Source organism: Plectropomus leopardus, chromosome 11 (assembly GCF_008729295.1).
Source record: "Plectropomus leopardus isolate mb chromosome 11, YSFRI_Pleo_2.0, whole genome shotgun sequence".
NCBI classification, from domain to species: Eukaryota; Metazoa; Chordata; class Actinopteri; order Perciformes; family Serranidae; genus Plectropomus; species Plectropomus leopardus.
This window is the reverse complement of record NC_056473.1, coordinates 31661101-31678600: the sequence shown is the minus strand read 5'-3', so window position 1 is coordinate 31678600 and position 17500 is coordinate 31661101. Positions and strand designations below refer to the sequence as shown.

The 17500-nt window shown below is 40.9% G+C and overlaps 1 protein-coding gene across 2 annotated transcripts in view; it reads right to left on the bottom strand.

The window, feature by feature from the left end:
* znf423 (zinc finger protein 423) overlaps nt 1–17500 on the bottom strand; it is a 193305-nt gene that overhangs the window by 11914 nt on the left and 163891 nt on the right. For both annotated transcript variants that reach the window (XM_042496260.1, XM_042496261.1), the window contains 2 exons: nt 11055–11186; nt 8314–8429 (listed from right to left, as the gene is read on the bottom strand). In XM_042496260.1, coding sequence (XP_042352194.1) covers nt 8314–8429; nt 11055–11186 — 248 coding nt within the window. The remainder of the gene's footprint in view (nt 1–8313; nt 8430–11054; nt 11187–17500) is intronic.

Below are 17500 nucleotides of genomic sequence, written 5' to 3'. Positions count from 1 at the left end.
TTACAGTGTTACACTTTTTAAACACTTACTGGTCTCACCTACATTTTTGTGCTTGATTATGGGGTTGTATAAATGCACCCTCCCAGTGTTTGCATGTTTTGGACTCTGTGTATCACGCTGCATTGAGATTCATTACCAACTGTAAGCCCCTAACTCATCTCTGTATCCTGTATGCTCGGGTTGGGTGGCTGTTTTTTTTAGACTTTTAAGACTTTTTTATTGGCAGAATCTAATTTATAAAGCTGTTCTTGGCCTACTGCCATCATTGAAAATGGCAAGTTGCACTCTTTGGTTCCTCTGGGCCAGAGATACTCACTTGCAATGCCTGGGGGCCACTTTTGCAAAATGATAGGAGGCCAGGGGGCCTTCTCAGCAGCAGGATTTTAGGATTTTTCTAGGATTTTAGGACATTTCTTCAATTTTAGGATATTTCTGAGATGTTATGACATTTCTAGAACATTTTTAGGGACATTAGGGGCTTAGCTAAGACCTCTGTTGGGGGATGTGGGGAATCCTCCACTGACACATCTTTTGATAAACAAGCTCTATTTTGATGCTGTTTTATGCACTCACTCACTTTATTTTTTTTGTGAATTAGTAAGTGGTTTGTGGGCCACGTGGCACCGTATCGGGGGCCAAATTTGGCCTGTGGGCTATAAGTTGAGTATCAGTGATCTAGGCCATTTCAAAGAACTGCTGCATGAATTTTGTATGCAATCATCGATGTATATGCCAATGTCAGGGTGTATGTTTGCAGTCATTTCAGTTTTTCTCCTTTTTATGGATCACTTATATCATATATTGATGTACTTTTTAGTTTGTCTTTGTAGTAACTTTATTGTATGTTCTTTTTGTGGTTGATACTGCTTGTTTTGGAGTTGCTTTTGGATTTTTCTTCTATGTTGTTGGTCTGTAACTTATGTTGCTGCCTTTCTTGATCGAGACACTCTTGAAAAAGAGATTTTTTTTATGTTAGGAGGTTTGTCTGGTTAAATAAAGTTCAAATAAAAGAACAAACTGCTGCTTTTGTACAATTACTTGCAAATTTGAGGTCGTTTAGATACTGTTCGGTAAAATAAGTAGTATGCAGTAGCTGTGGTACTCTGGCAGTAGTGCAGTTGTTGTATCAAGTAAAGCTAGCTTGCAGTCTCTCTCCATTTGTCTCTCTACCTCTCTCTTTGAATGTCTTTTTGTTTCTGTCTCTCTTTCCCCTGCTGCAAATACCTTCAAGTCCAGGGATTCAGGGAGGCAAGAGTGCATGTGCGTCTGTGTGTGTTCGTGAGTGTGTGTGTGTGTGTCCCAGCTCCCCATTCTAATAACATAGAGTCTCCCAGTGAGCGGTGGGGCGGCTGAGTACGCTCCCCTGCAACGCCACAGGGATCTACGGATCAAATTCATACACACACATGTGCACACATACACACAGACAAACACACACACACACACCAAGGGAGCCAAGGGATACATGGATCAGAGAGTACACACTATGGCTTGACACAACACTCACAACTGACAGCAACATCCAGACAATGGTGAACACACACACACGTACACACACACGCACACGCACACGCACGCACACACACACACACACACACACACACACACACACACACACACACACACACACACACACACACAGATAAACCCGATTGCCAGTTCAGCCACATCCACACCTTTCCATAATTCAGTTAGAGGGAGACAGTGAGGCTCTTAGATTCAGACAAAGACAACATTATTCACAGACAGACTGCTAAACACAGCTCGTTTCAGACACACACTCTGTCCTGATCCCAACCGCAGGTATTGAACAGTCTGCCAAGCTATTCTCTGCTTCACATTAACTAACAAGATAAAGATTTTATTCATTTCTTTAGAACAGAGAGAAATAAATTTCCCTTTTTATTTTCCACATATGGACAATATAAAGTCAGTGCTGAGGATGTGCCCCATACTGGCTGTATACAAATTAATAACACGCCGCTGAAAAAGTACCTGTGTTGTTGGAAAGTGGTCCGACTTTGTTTAAATGTATAATGTAATTGGTTTCCTTTTAAAGTGTGATATGATGATGTGATATTTATGTCCATTTCTCTTTGTATGTCTGCTTCTTTATTTCTCAGTTTTCCATCTCTTAGTCCAGTTATACTCAACTTAATGACTAAGGTTCCAATCAGGCCCCCGATAGGGTGCTGAGTGGCCCCACATCCGTTTTCTAATTACAATAAATAATAAAATGATTCACACTGTAAGTTGTTTTTGCACTTTTAGTATACATAAGGTGCCAGAGTACACAACAAAAGCATCAAAATAGATCTTGTTTATTAAGAAAAAGTGCCAGTGGAAGATCCCCTGACAGATCCTGACCCTGGTCCTAGCTAAACCCCTATTGCCCTAAAGCTCTGGAAAGCCCTAAAATCCAAGAAATGCCCTAAAATCTGAGAAATGTCCTAAAATCCTGGAAATTTCCTCTAATTCTAGAAGCATCCCCAAATGCTAGAAACATCTTAAAATCCTAGAAATGTCTTAAAATCCGAGAAACGTCCTAAAATCTTAGAAATGTACCAAAACCCTAGAGATGTTCTAAATCAGAGAAATGTCCTCAAATCCTAGGAACATTTTAAAATCCTAGAAATGTTTGAAAATCCTGAACACACCTTAAAATCCTAGAAACGTCCCAAATTCTGAGAAATGTCCTAAAATACTAGAAACATCCCTAAATCAGAAAAATGTGATAAAATCCTAGAAATGTCCTAAAATCTGGAAGATGTTGTCTTAGTCCATCCTTCCTGTGTATAAACTACATGTTCTTTCAACTTTGTCTACAAGAGAACGGATCCCCGCTCGTCTTTGTGGTTGTGTGAGTGCACAACACTCAAATATTCAACACCGCCGGGACACGGGGGGGAAGGCGGAAGATTCGGTGGAGGGAATCAACACACAAACAAACGAAAGGATCCCCTGCATCCATCCACGCAACCATCCATTTATTCATCTGACCAGCAATCCAACCATCTAGCGCTGTTTAAATATTTACTAGTGCTAAAGGAAAATGTGTAGCACACAAAGGCAGAGAAATGGGATGATTGGGGAAGAGTGCGAGGGTGAATGATGGAGCGAGGGAAAGGAGGAAGCATTGAGGGGAAAAGCTGCTGTTTAGCACCCCCTGGAGGCTTGGAACGAATGTAGAGATCAGAAAGGGAACATGGGAGAGAGTTGATGTTGCTGGAGGTTTCAAACTACCTCAACACGAGGGGAACACATTCTCTGAAAATCATGCTATAGATACTGGATAAATAAAGGTGATCAGGCACGTTTAAGTATATTTTAAAATAGCGTACAGATGCAAAAACAGTTGTTTGTCAGCGGTGGAAAAACATCAATGCAGCCGTGCTAATTGCTAAAGAAAGAGAGACCGAATCTAAAACAGAGAGAATGCGAAAAGTCGTGTGTGTCTGGGAGCCTGGGAGTAAAGACAGAGAGAGATCCAGAAGGACCTCACTGATCAGGGCCACAGCATTTCTTATTTACACGCCCCCCACACACACATGCAGACACACACCAAAACATCTCTTATTTACCAGCTTACGTCTGCACTATTTATGGGGCACTGGGGAGAAGCACAGAAGAGAGGAAGAGAGGAGAGGGGCTAAAATATGCATAGGGGCTGGTTCTTCTGGGACAGACGGGGGGAGTCAGAGAGAGGGAGGAAGACGGAACGAGAGGAGGGAGAGAGAAACTGAAAATGGTGGTATGTATGTGTAAGAGATGGATCGAGAGGTGAAAGAAAGTGATTGAGAGAGTGTTGGGGAGAAAGTGAAGGTCTTTGTATGCAGAGATGGAAAGTGGGACTGAGCGGGTGCAATCAGGAGGGAGAGGGGATGATGCAGCGATGTGTCCGTGCAGCAATGACCCTTGGGTGTGTGTGTGTGAAGGAGAGAGAGAGAAAGAGAGAGTGAGCTTAACATCATACGGCCCCTCAGAGGGGTTGAAAGAGGCCAAAGTCTTTTCTAGCTGGCCAACCAGCCTTCTTCATCCATCCGCACCTCATTAAAACACACACACAAATTACCCCATTCCACTTTCTCCAGCAGATGCACGCACACACACAAACATGCGCACACACACATGCGATAACAGCTAGCAGTGGCATTAACCTCCGTGCTTGTAGCTCTCCATCTCCCCCAGTCAGCCTTTCTGTCTAGCCCACTTAGAGAGCCCTCCCATGGGGCGATGGAGCTGTGGCAGGTCAGGCAAGTTTTCTCACACACACGCACGCACGCACGCACACACACACACACACACACACACACACACACACACACACTTGGGCCAGGACCAAAGTGTAACAAGATGGATATATCCAGAGTGCAGCAGCCAAAGAGGAAGAAGTATAAGGAGCGGAGGAGGGAGGGGAAAAAAAAGTTGAACTGAGCTCAACTTAGCTGGAATAAAAACAACAGAATTAAACTCATCTGACTGAACCAAACTCTGCTGAATTCATACATGAGAACAGTGGTTTCAGTTCTCTGTTGTGGAGTCAAAATCTGATTTTAAACATTCAGCACATTTACAAGCACAATTAAGTTGAGCTATGGTTGTAGCTCGATTAGGACAGTTGTAGTCTGTCTTCCTGTGACTCCAATCTGATTAAAAGTCGACCGATACTGGTGTTTCAGGGCCGACACTGATACCGATTATTAGTAGTTAAATGACACCGATAATCGATGTTTGACACCAATATGCATTTACAATAAAACTGACAATCTTTCTGTCAATATTTAAAATTTGGAATATAACAAACTCCAACACAAAACTTTGTTTAAATGCCTTCAGGAAATATTTAATCAAAACTTAAACTTTCAACATCATATACAAGTTCCCTGCAACTTAAAAAAAAAATAGATAAAGTCAAGTGAAAATTTAAATAAAAACAGCTCCCTGAGGTTCTACTCCCATGCTGACACCTTCTTTACACTACTTAATGAATTAATTTGATCTGTGATTATTAAAATAATACGCGATACAGATAATTGGCAAAATGCCAAATATTCGCCCAAATAATCGGACCGGCCGGTAATCTGTCAACCCCTAACTCTGATACAAGAATACTGATGGCAGAAATTGTCTTTTACCCTGCAATATACTTATGTAAGGACAAAGTCAAATCAGCCAACAGTTATTCAGGTCCTCAGTGAGAGAAATATAGTCAAGTTTCTTTTGAATCCAAAACCACCAACCCTGATGTATCCAGCTGATTATTACATTTAAACAATTGATCAGTCTATGAAGAAGTTGGGTCAGACAACGGGAGGAGTCATCTGGGATGGAGTGCATGTAGAAGAGGAGTGGAGGTGTGTGTGTGTGTGTGTGTGTGTGTGTGTGTGTGTGTGTGCAGGGGTGTGTGGAGGTGAGTGGGAGTGTGTGAGGTGTGAGTACTGCCTGTGTGTGGACATTAACCGACAGGGTCCAGCAGTCACCCTGCTGTTAAATGGACTGGCCAGCCATATGCCCACCACCTCCGGCCCTACATCACTGCCACTTTGAGTGTGTGTGTGTGTGTGTGTGTGTGTGTGTGTGTGTGGTAGGAGTAGGCCTTTGCAAGTTCAAATATTACCTAGTAGAATTTTTCAAGTAGGATTTCTGTCTTTTTCTTTGACAAAAACTCTGTCACCAGCACACTAACCACTCTAATTATGTACCCGTCCAGCACAGCACCTTTACTGAGTGACACTTCTGCCACAGGGTCCTCTACTCAACTAAACATCTGCTGGCATTGATATTAATGGCTGCGACCTCGACTATATCCTTCTGAGGTGGACCTTGCAGAGCTTTAGAGCCCATATGCGCTGAAAGCAATAATTGACGCTCCTGATTTATGTAGCAAGTTTAGTTTTATGAACAGAAGATATCAGTAAACATTCATGAGGACATGATGTGGTTCTGTTAGGCTAACCCAAAGATACTCAACTTACTTTGCTTGGGGGCCACTTTTGCAAAATGAAAGGAGGCCAGGGGCCAGTTACAGCAGCCCCATATATGTTTCTAGGATTTTCAGACTTTTCAGGATTTTAGAACGTTTCTGGGATTTCAGGACATTTCTCAGACTTATAAGCACAAGATTTCAGTTTGTTTCTCGCATTTTAGGAGGATTCTTGGATTTAAGTACATTTCTAGGATTTCAGGACCTCTCGAATTTGACAACAAAACCATTAAGATCAATAAAAGAACAGCTGTTGGCAGAAGTTGTTGTCAGAGTAGAGGATGTAAAAGCACTTCGACGTGCCTCATAAGGCTTTTGGTGCATGTTCAGACACTTTAACAATAGCTGTACTTAAAAACTTCACAATCACCGATTGTTCTGCCTCTTAAAGACGATGGTGATTGTTTTGCACTCCACTGTAAGCTAGTCTACAGTTTTTTTTGTGATCAATTTTTAATATTTTAATCTGTCGTAGAATTGTACAACACCAGAAAATGTATGTTACAGTACTCTCAGTACTCTATAATGAGACATGTTGAACAGTTTGTCATCTATTTAGGGCTTGTAGGGTTGCACTTATCCTTGTTGGCAGTGTGAATAAATTCCCTTTGGATGCATTTCATACATTTGTTTTTTTTAAGCATTACAATTAGTCCTAAACCCATCGTACGTTTTGTAGTGGATTCCAATAAACTGCAGGCTTTCACACAATCTCCTCTGCCATCTCTGGTCAATGCAGCAGGCAACAGCATGAGGAAAGTTAGAGAATTCACCTTTAACATCGCTGATGTTTGACCTGCAGACTTTGCAGGTCACTCGTCTGGTGCCAAAGGGGCACAAGAGACAAGGAGGAGAAGAAATGAAAGAGGACAGTAAGGTTTACATCATCACAGACCTGGCCACAGCTGGCCCAGGACCTACTCTTGGGTGACTTATATCCTCTCTTCTCTTTCATACACACACACAAACATGTCTGGACCCTAATGACATGAAGCTTGCCAGAACCCTGCTCAGACCTCATGAGGAGAGATGGAAAGAGAGGGACAGGGGAATGGAAAAAAAGGGGGCGGAAGGAGAAATACAGATGAAGAGTAAATAGAGGGTTTCTGTGAAACGATGTACAGTAGCTGAGAGGGATAAATGAGGTTCTGGAAGAGGTTGAGCTGTATTTAGGGAGCTTGAAATGCCCTCAACATTAGATACATAAATGGATGTGGATGGGGCCCTGTGTCCATACTCTGCATTAATGTTTTCTGAAAGATTACAAATATGAAGGAAATGGAGCAGCACCACCGAAAATCGTGGGGGCAGTGTGGCACAGTTCAAGAACAAATCATAACATAGAGAACCCAAAGGATGACATTTTTCTGTCGGCTAACCTGGAAGCTAACGTCGCCCTGGTTCCCTCTGTTAAAAGCCTGTGGGATTTTTCCATTGGATTTTGGCTCAAACTCTGTGACGAACAAATGTTTATGGCACTTACACATTTTGTACAGTAAGATTATCTTCACAAAATGAAAGCCACTTTTAGTATTTTTGAAACCTAATTGTAATCGCCACAAGTAAAAAGCTAACATTAGGCTATAAATGAACCACACTATGGTCACGCTTCCACTGCCACAAGGATGTAAAGCCATGTTTGGTGTAGGTCGAAGCGATGATGTTCAGTAGACTCATTTTGCCACTTGTTGGCAACTGCCTTTTTAAAGACACATAAAGCCTTCAAAGTTTGTAAGGGGGGTATTTACTGAGGTATTTGAATAAAATGCAAAAGTCTCTTAAGCTTGTGTTAACCACAGACCTTATTTCAGGGTTCTAACCAAAAACACATTCAAAAAACCAATTGACTTGAAATAGCTGAAATGCTATTTTATTTCCGGTTTTAGGACTCATTACTAGGGTTCTCTATAGTCAAAGGATTTCTCTGTCCATATGTTGCAGTGTATTTGATGGCCTCAAAGTTCACCACCGTCTATAACACTGCCTTTGTTTAAAGGTGTTACAACGTCCTTCACTGTTGCCATGTTTGCCATTACCAAAACTTTTCAGTCTGCCCCCTGGTGCCATCTAGTGGATGTATAAATGCCAACACAAAGGATGCAGTGACGGTTACATTTGAAATAAAAGTTCAAAAGTATAAATGAGCCTAAATGAGGGGAGGGAGGGGTGTACATCCCATTTGGATTTAGAATATTAACCACACTTTCCATGATACCCCGAGTCTCCTCAGATACACAGTCCACCATTTCCTATTTTACACCCGACAAGAACTATACACAGACAGGCAGTCAGGTCAAGATCAACTCCGCAACAGAATTAAGGGGACTTACCTGTAGTTCTGTCTGAAAGAAGAACTTCTGCGGACACTGGGAACAGTCGTAGATTTTGTCTTCTTGGCCGTGGACGGCAAAAATGTGCTGCTGGAGCTTGTTGGCCTGCACAAACACTGGAGAAGGAAGAAATACAGAGTGCTTTACACAGTGTTTAACAGGAAATCAGAGAGTGCTTAACACAACTGAAGGCTTTTAAGATAATTTTACAGACGAAAAGCTCAAAGGGATGAGCTCAGTGGGACTTTAGAGTTGAGATTTACCTTTAAAGGCAAAAAAAAAGATGACTCTGCATCGTTGTGGGTGTGTGTTGCTGGAGCTAGTAGTGCAGTGCCAGACTCAAGGCAGATTAAAATTGTGGCCATCATAACATTTTCCAGGTGACTTATGATGTCATTGTAAAATCAGAGGAAAGATGCAAATATTTTCAGTGACAGAATTTTGGTTTCTTATTTGATCGGCGCTACTTAGTTTTACTGTTGGATCGCAGTTTATTTTTTTGATCTTTGCTTTTACTACGCAGGAAGCAGTATGACTCCCACTTCATGTTCACAAACTCTCACTATTACAGCTAAACAGGGCACTAAAATATGTGTCTGAAAACATTTTAGGAGAGAAACAGGCAATGTTGTGACATTATCTTGACTTAGATTCGATCAGCGCTGCCTAGCTTTGCTGTTTGATCAGATGTTGGTCAGAGTTTGAGAGAGTGAGAGGAGCGGGTAAGACAGCTGTATGTGTCCGCAGTGGTGAACAATATGAAAAGCTCATTAAAAATCAACGAAGTATCTGTTTGAGTCCAAGCTTTGGGGAAAACCGATCCTGTGTCTACAGATGGAAGTTAACTGAAGGTTTTGGGAAAAGACTGAGACTACAGTACATGTAACTTTGTATAACTCTGCTGTCAATCTCAGAGTCCGTTGGCTATCGGTGTGATGACAATAAACCCTGTAGGGACAATGGCAAAGATTTCGGAGGTGCAAGCCGATATCAAGGCCAAGACTCTCTTTTAGGTGCACTGGTCATTTTGGCTAATAACAGATATATACATCTGAGTCCATGAACATTACTTTTAAATGACGTAAAATAGCTAATAAAAATCTAAATCATCGAAATTCAAATGTCACTAGTTAATACAACTTGGACCAAAAACAAACTAAAACCAAAATCTTGTACTGTTGGCTACAGTAATCTCTATTATATCTGCATAAACATGCAGATATAACAGAGATAACTGAACTGTAGCCTCAGAATTAACTGTAATTACATTAGCCGTATCTCATATCCAATCTACTGCTGTTTACCACTGGACTGTTACGATGAACACTGCACGGTGAGTATTAGGCCATCCACGATATACTCTACCAGTAGAGAATGAACCAAATGGCAACTAAGTTTTCAGTACAAATAACCCCACAAATAACCCCACAAACACACACAAACAAAGCAGCTGAAGGGCTGAGTGGAAAGGAGGGAGTATATGGGATATAAAGAAAAGACAGAGGGGAGCAAGAGAAAGAAGGAGAGAAAACAGGAAGAGCTATCCTCAGCAGACCTTGTGATATTTATCAATAAATTATCTCTTCTTTTTTTAACTTCCGCTCCAGTGTTGTCTCATGCACTTTTTTTCTCTTTCTTTCTCTCCCCTTTGTTTCAGTAAACTTTTGGTTTTCACTGTGAGTGTGCATGTGTTGAATTATTAAGCCTCCCCATAGGAGTGGTGCCCATCTTACTAATTCATAAGCCACAAAGGAATAGAGTTAAAGTTTAAAGCGTTGCTGTGTACCTGGGGGGGAGGCACACAACACAAGACAAACTCAACAACTGAGGGAGGGAAAGAGAGTGATGAAGTGACAGGGGAAGAGAGAGAGGGAGGGCAGAGAGAGAGAGAGCGTGTTGGGGTGTAGAGTCAAGAGATGGGAGGGAGAGCTCAAAGGTGCAGACTTAGTTTCTGGTAAAACACACCGAACACTGAACACCATAAGCCTAATTTGGTCATCCAGCATTTTGTTTAGGTCCTCCAGTGGATTTCCGAGGTATCAGGTACTTCATATTTGGCGCGTTTGGAGGTAATATTACATGAACTTTTGCACACACAGAGTTTTGTGAGTACTTCTTTAACAGCGGCACCCTGCTGCAATATTACTCCCACAGTTAGAAATGTTAAAACAATGAATATTCCTAATGTGATCTTACAGTTTACCCAAAACCAGAAAAAAAACTTCACAGCCATTACAGCACATCTACTCTATGCATCATGATGAAGGTAACCCAGAGAGAGCTATTTACTGAGCCACAGCGTGTACTGGAGCTGAATCCAGGGGAGATTTAAGTGCAAACCTTGCTTCCAGTTGCGATATTAAACTCATCTGGCATTTTTGCCCAAATAAGTGACACAATGTGAGCAGTTTGGTGCTCAGAGAATGTGTGGTTGAAGTCTGCTTTCATAAGGAACAGTATATACTGGCTGGCATGTAAAACACTTTTGGCCTTTTATTTATCTATAAATAGAATCGATAACATGCTAAATTACAACTGAAACGCAAAGTGACAAGTTTATGTGATAATTCAGGCCAATCTCCATGTTTCTGTGTCCATTTTAAATGCAAAGCAGACAGGACACAAGTGAATTATCTGTGCTACTGTCCTTGAAGGTGAATGTGGGCTTGTGTGCGTGTGTGTGTGTGTGTGTGTGTGTGTGTGTGTGTGTGTGTGTGTGTGCGTGTGTGTGTGTGTCTCACCTGTGAAGCAGACGGGACACTTGAAGGTACCTCCCATGCCTTCAAAGCTGTGCTCTATCAGGTGGCAAAGCAGCTTGGCAGGTGAATCAAACATCTGGTTACACAGCTTGCACTCATGATTGATGCCCTCCTCTGCAAATAGGAGACAGACACGCATGTGTAGGCTGGGTTAAGCAACACGAAAAACAGGATCGTATGACATGATTTTAGAATATTAATACAACACTGACAACAGATTTCGACACATACAGAAACTGTCACTATAGTGATGTTAAAAAAAGAAGACAGAAAAATGATAAAAAACAGATAAGAGGACTAGTTTTCACTCTGTCACATCACAATAATAAAAATAACAATGGCTTTGTTCCAGCAACTACTGCAGTGCAATACGTTTTCTGTTTAACCCTTTGAAAAGCAAATTGGCTTGATGTCACATAGGGAGAAGTTACAAGAAATTACCAGAAATTTACCAAGAAATGGGAAAGAATAAAGGTAACGAAAAAACAGGTAAAACAAAAAATGTGCAAATTATATAAATAAAATATTTAACAATTATTAAATTATTAATATCAGTTTTCTGGACATTCTCTGTATTTTTATTTTGATTTAAAATGTAAGCTCATAACTTCTCAATCTCTCTATTGACTATTTTCTAGCTATTATTTAGGCCATTATCTGGTCACTTTTTCTTAATTTCTTTCAATTTGTGGTATATTTCTTGCAAAGTTGCTCATTACCTTTTTAGCCATGTTTCCAAAAGAAATTGAATCAATTTTCTCAAGTTTTAAAGGTTTAAATGTATGTGAAGGGCATCTGAATGCAGCAATTTGACGCCGTTCCAGCTTTCAATGGGTTAACCTCAGTTTCACTCCGTATAAACCCTCTTTGTCATATTCTATTGCTGATTAAAATTACAAATAGAAAATGTAAGCAATGTCATTTGTTTCAAAAATTATCTGACTTTTTTTTTTTAATTTCTTTTTAAAGCTCAAAGGCTACACTGAACTAAAAACACAGAAAATCATCTCACTCATTCTGGCAAACATTTCCATTTCATTTGAATAAGTATGATTTTAAGTTTCAGCTCCAGATCGGTTATGTGTTAAGTCATACACTCGCTCCTCACCCCTGCTGCACGCTCTCCTTTCATTTTTCCTTCTCCCTCGTTCACTCCCCCAACACTCGCACACACCAATCCCAGTGTCATATCTGCCCCAGCTGGTAATTGCCTGTCCTCCCCACCGGGGCTGTGGATGATCTACCCCTCCTATAGCCATCCTTCCTTCCCTCCCTCTGTCCTCGTTATCTGCCTCCCCCCACTGCAGTCACTCATCCATCCCTCACTTTGCCCATTCCTCCCTCTGTGTCCCCTTATCGTCCCTCTTGGTCCATCACTCGCTGATTAATTTGTGTGGGCTCACCCCCTTAGTACCTCTCTTCACATAAACTCTGCTCACTTCTTCCTTCTGTTTGTCTCAAAATGTCTCTTTACTAGCAAGTCTCTTTGTCCATACCTATGCTCTACTCAGTCTGGTGTCAAAGAAATATGTCATGCTAACAGCATATTACGCTCGTAATGTGTTCAAACTATGAAAATAATGGCAATGGAAAGTTGATTAGCATCCTTTTTCACGGCGGACACAAATTACCCCGACAACATCATGCAGTAGGTGATATAAAGAGCGAGAAAGTCTGTATGGGGTGAGAAGGTGTCAAACAAACATAAGACTTTCACTCAGGAGACTGCTGTTAGAGTCCTGTAAAGAACCAAAAGTTACTTTTTCCCCCTTTTTTTTTTTAACTTTAACTAGTTACACATTTTACATTACAACATGACGTAGTTGTTACATCATGATGTACTTGCATCCTGTACTAAACAACAAGTGTTTTTTTCCCCTTTTCCCTAAACCTGACCAAACTGTAACAGTTTCTCAACCACTTGCTTGATAAAATGCAATGCCTTTATTGTTATTGTATTGCGCAGGATACAACAAAATTAGGAGTGCCACTTCTGGTTTGTGAATATGAATTAAAAAAAAAAAAAGATACACTTTGCACACAATATTTGAAAAATTAAGCACACTGCAAAAACCACTTCACACACAACATAGAAGTCAATAGATATAAAGTGCCAGAGTCAACAGTATATTCCACAGTAGTTATTGCACAAATTCGAGTAGTTAATAAGTGCACTATGACTGTTTATGTTGAGTGTTGATTGAGAATGTAGTAAATGTTAATGAGTCTGGTGGTCCGAGTCTTCAATGACCTGTAGCGCCTGCCTGAGGGCAGAGGGTTGAACAGGTGGTGGCCAGGTGAGAGCAGTCTCTGCAACTGTTCAGAGTGACTTTCCATAGGCATTATTTCCATGGTGAACTTTATTTTTTAACACATTATGTGTCACCACCATGTAGTGCACTGTGAGGAGGTCGTGGTCATTTTACATATTTCATGTGAGATCAGGTTGCCCTAAGTGTGTTTGATTTGAGCTACTTAATGTGCTCACCAGGTGTTGCATTAAATTGGTGATTTATTAGGAGACGTTAGATGCCAAAGCACAAATAAGGATGCGTCCTTATTCTTTAATTTAATTTAAATACAACAAGGATCAATGAGAGTGACTCAAAAATAAGTGCCAAAAGATCATTTTTCACACCCAATCCAGACTTTGCTGTACTTTATAGAAAACATTTTCAAAGAACATTTAATCTCACCAAACCAAACTGAACAATTAAAAACAACAATTATTTTCTTCTATTCAGATGTAATGACATCACAGTAATGGAGAACTTTTTTTTAGTCTGAGGGCCGTCACCGTTCACCTTGTATGGATTGTCAAAATTGCTAAATTATTCTACATGTCACACTTTGTCATTGCATTATAAAACACACCGTTGTACAAACAATGCTGTTATGTAAATGACTAATAAGCACAGTAATGCACATTTCCTTTTTAAGATGGAGGAACAATAAGAAAGAAGAAATGCAAATACAATCAGTCATGTCTTCATCACTGTCCCCAACCCAAGCCTCCATCCATCCTGGTTACTCTCACTTGGGATTATACCAATGTTTATATGTGTCTGTGTGTATCAGTGTCTATTTTAGGGAGGCGGGAGTGACATCACCGCACCCATGGTGAAAGGCCAGATGAAAGGTGGGCGTCATAAACACACACACACACACACACACACACACACACACACACACACACACACACACACACACACACACACACACACACACACACACACACACATCCTGCCTGTTGTCCTTATCACTGTTGTACCATACAGGACCGATGCCCCAGTCGCCCACACACACACACCACACACACACACACACACACACACACACACACACACACACACACACACACACACACACACACACTGTGTGTGGGGCCACACAAACATGCACACCATAGGACTGCAGAGCCCAGAGACATCAGATGGTGTCTTCAGCAGGCCAATCTGTGACCCCTTGTGGAGTTGCACACACACATTAATGTACAAACATGCAAACACATACAGATACACACAAACAATCCATGGAGAACACAGGCTCCATCTTTTTTCTCATTTATCTCAAGTCCATAAGTGTGTGTGTGTGCACACGCACATATTCAAACAGTCTGCAGAACTTCAGCTGCAGAGCTGCAGGGGATCGCGGGTTTAATAACGTCTTCAATCATACATCCATGACACCCATACTGACTAATACACACACACACACACACACACACACAAGAGATTCCTATCTCTCTTTGCCTCAAAGGCCGACACAAGGGTGCCCTAATCCCGTCTCAATAGCTGTGTGTGCGTGTGTGTGTGTGTGCGTTGGGTGCCACATGGGCTTATATGGATGAGATGGTATGCTCCATGGTCCCCGTCCCCAAACATCCCCTGTCCACACACACACACACACACACACACGCACGCACAAACCTCAAAGGCTGCTAGGTTGTGTGGGGCGCCAGCGTGTCCGAGACATACTGAGACAGATAGAGCTTCATTATCATTTACTAGGAGATTGAAACAGCAGGAGAGAGGCACATGGAGCGGGACACACAGAGAGAAAGACGGAGAGAGAGAGAGAGAGAGAGAGAAAGGGAGGAGTGTACAGCATTACCAGTTTAATCAATTGTCATGTTTCATATTTTAATTATGATGTAAGTATTCATTGTCTCCCCGTTAGTCTGCTTTTATTTAACAATGCATTTCTTCTTCAAAAGACAAAACCACTGTTTCAACTGAACTCAAGCAAAAGAGAGAGAAGTGAGAGAAAAAGATACAGAAAGAGAGAGAGGGGGGAATAACTAAGTAAAGCCTACGTTTCAGTGATGTTAGTGTCCATATATGTGTGTGTGTGTGTGTGTGTGTGTGTGTGTGTGTGTGTGCTTGGGGTCTCTGTAGCAGGCACCTTAAAAGCTCCTGCCCTCAGCAGGGGTTATGCTCTCTTCAGAAGTTGGCTCGCACTCTCCCACGCCACCGCGATCAGAGAAAGTGGTCAAACAGGAGCCACCTTTACATGTACGCAGTGATGTGCCCATTACCCGTCGCCCGTGCTACAGTGACATCCTCGCTCTGATACGTACTGTATGTGACAAAGTTACTGCAGGTAGCCTGGCTGAAATTACGGAAACACAAAACTGCACACATGTAGCATTTACAGATATGAGGTTATGACTGACTCCTGTTAAAGCAAAGGACACTGAAGCATTGAAGCGCACAACACAACAGCAGTGCACATAATTACAGCAACAGTTACACTTTACCTACATATGTGCCATAAAGACAGTAAAGTCACATTTACTGTTTATGCATGCACATATTCAGTAAAATAACAACGATAATGTTAAGCATAAAATGAATTTAGAAAAAAGTGCAGAGTCTATAAATAAGTCCATAAACAAAGTCTAATAAAAGAAAAAAATAGAACGACTGATGGATAGCTTCTAAGGTTATGTTAGATTTTTTCAAAAGTTATCATTCTTATTTGTTTTATTATTATTATTATTATTATTATTATTACTGTTTTTGTTAAAAAAAAAAAAAAAAATTAATGATAATAATAATCATTTATTTAATTTAATGTTTTGATTTGGGTGGGAAGGCGGGACGTGGAAAGTGGTTGGTTGGGTTAAGTTAAAAAACAAAAAAAAAAAAAACAACTTAACTTCCTTTATCATATACCTTATTTTTCTGTTTGTAGGCTGCCAGGCTGCCAAATGTGGTGAAATTTACCTTTTTTTAAAAAAAAAAAAAAATATGTATATATATATATATATATATATATATATATATATATATATATATATATATATATATATATTTTTTTTTTTTTTAATCCAAACCAAATCACAGTCCAATCTTCCTCCTTTGTTAGTCATAAAACAATATTTGGGGAATTTCCATTATAAAAAAATATGTATTTTTATTGAGAGGCCACCTAAACCAGGGCTGCAACTATTATTATTGTTTACTATCAATTACTGTGTCTTTCTTTAGTATTAGTTGATCAATCATTGAACCTTTAAAACGCAGGAGAATAGTCCACAACAATTTTCCACAGCCCAGTGTGACAACTTCTGACTGTTTATTTAGACCAACGAAGTCCAGACATTTGACAAACGGTTACCAGCTAATGTGTCACTGAGAATCACCATTGTCTTTGATTTTCTGTTCATCGTTTTTGTATTAATCTTGCTATCAGTAAAAAAAAAAACCAACAAAAGAATGTTTGTGTTTGTGTATTCTTACATATCGACATTTTTCCCTCCGTGTGAATGGGCACGCATGTATCCGAAGTATCGCGCACAATGAAGCCATCAGCCTTACGAAAGAAACTTTAGAAGCTAATTAATGGTTAATCAATTATTGTCTGAGTGAAAAAAAAGTGGCTACAGATGAAAAAAGACAAAACTAGAGAGAAAGAGGGAAAGAGAAAGACAGAGACAGAGAGAATTGAAGGGAAAACAGTGAGGTGCAGAGAGATAATTGGGCTGTCCGGAACAAGGGCATGGGGAGAGGCCTCCAACGCCTGCGCGCATGTGTGTGCGTGTGTGTGTGTGTGTGTGTCTGTGTGTCTGTGTGTGTGTGTGTGTGTGTGTGTGTGTGCGTGTGTCCCATGAAAGAGTTCTCTTTTCTGACAAATACATTGTTTTGATCAGTGTGTGAGGGGACCGCAGTCTCTGTATGCTGTCCCCCTCTGAGACCCGGTCCGTGTGTGAGCGCGCGTGTGTGTGTGTGACCCATGTGAGATGACAGAGTCGTAGAGCATCCTGCCGTTACGCTTTGTCTCACAGAGTGCATTTGATCCGCCAGCACACACACACACACACACACACACACACACACACACACACACACACACACACACACACACACACACACACACACACACACACACACACACACAACCCTGGGAGGCCTATGCTGGGACAG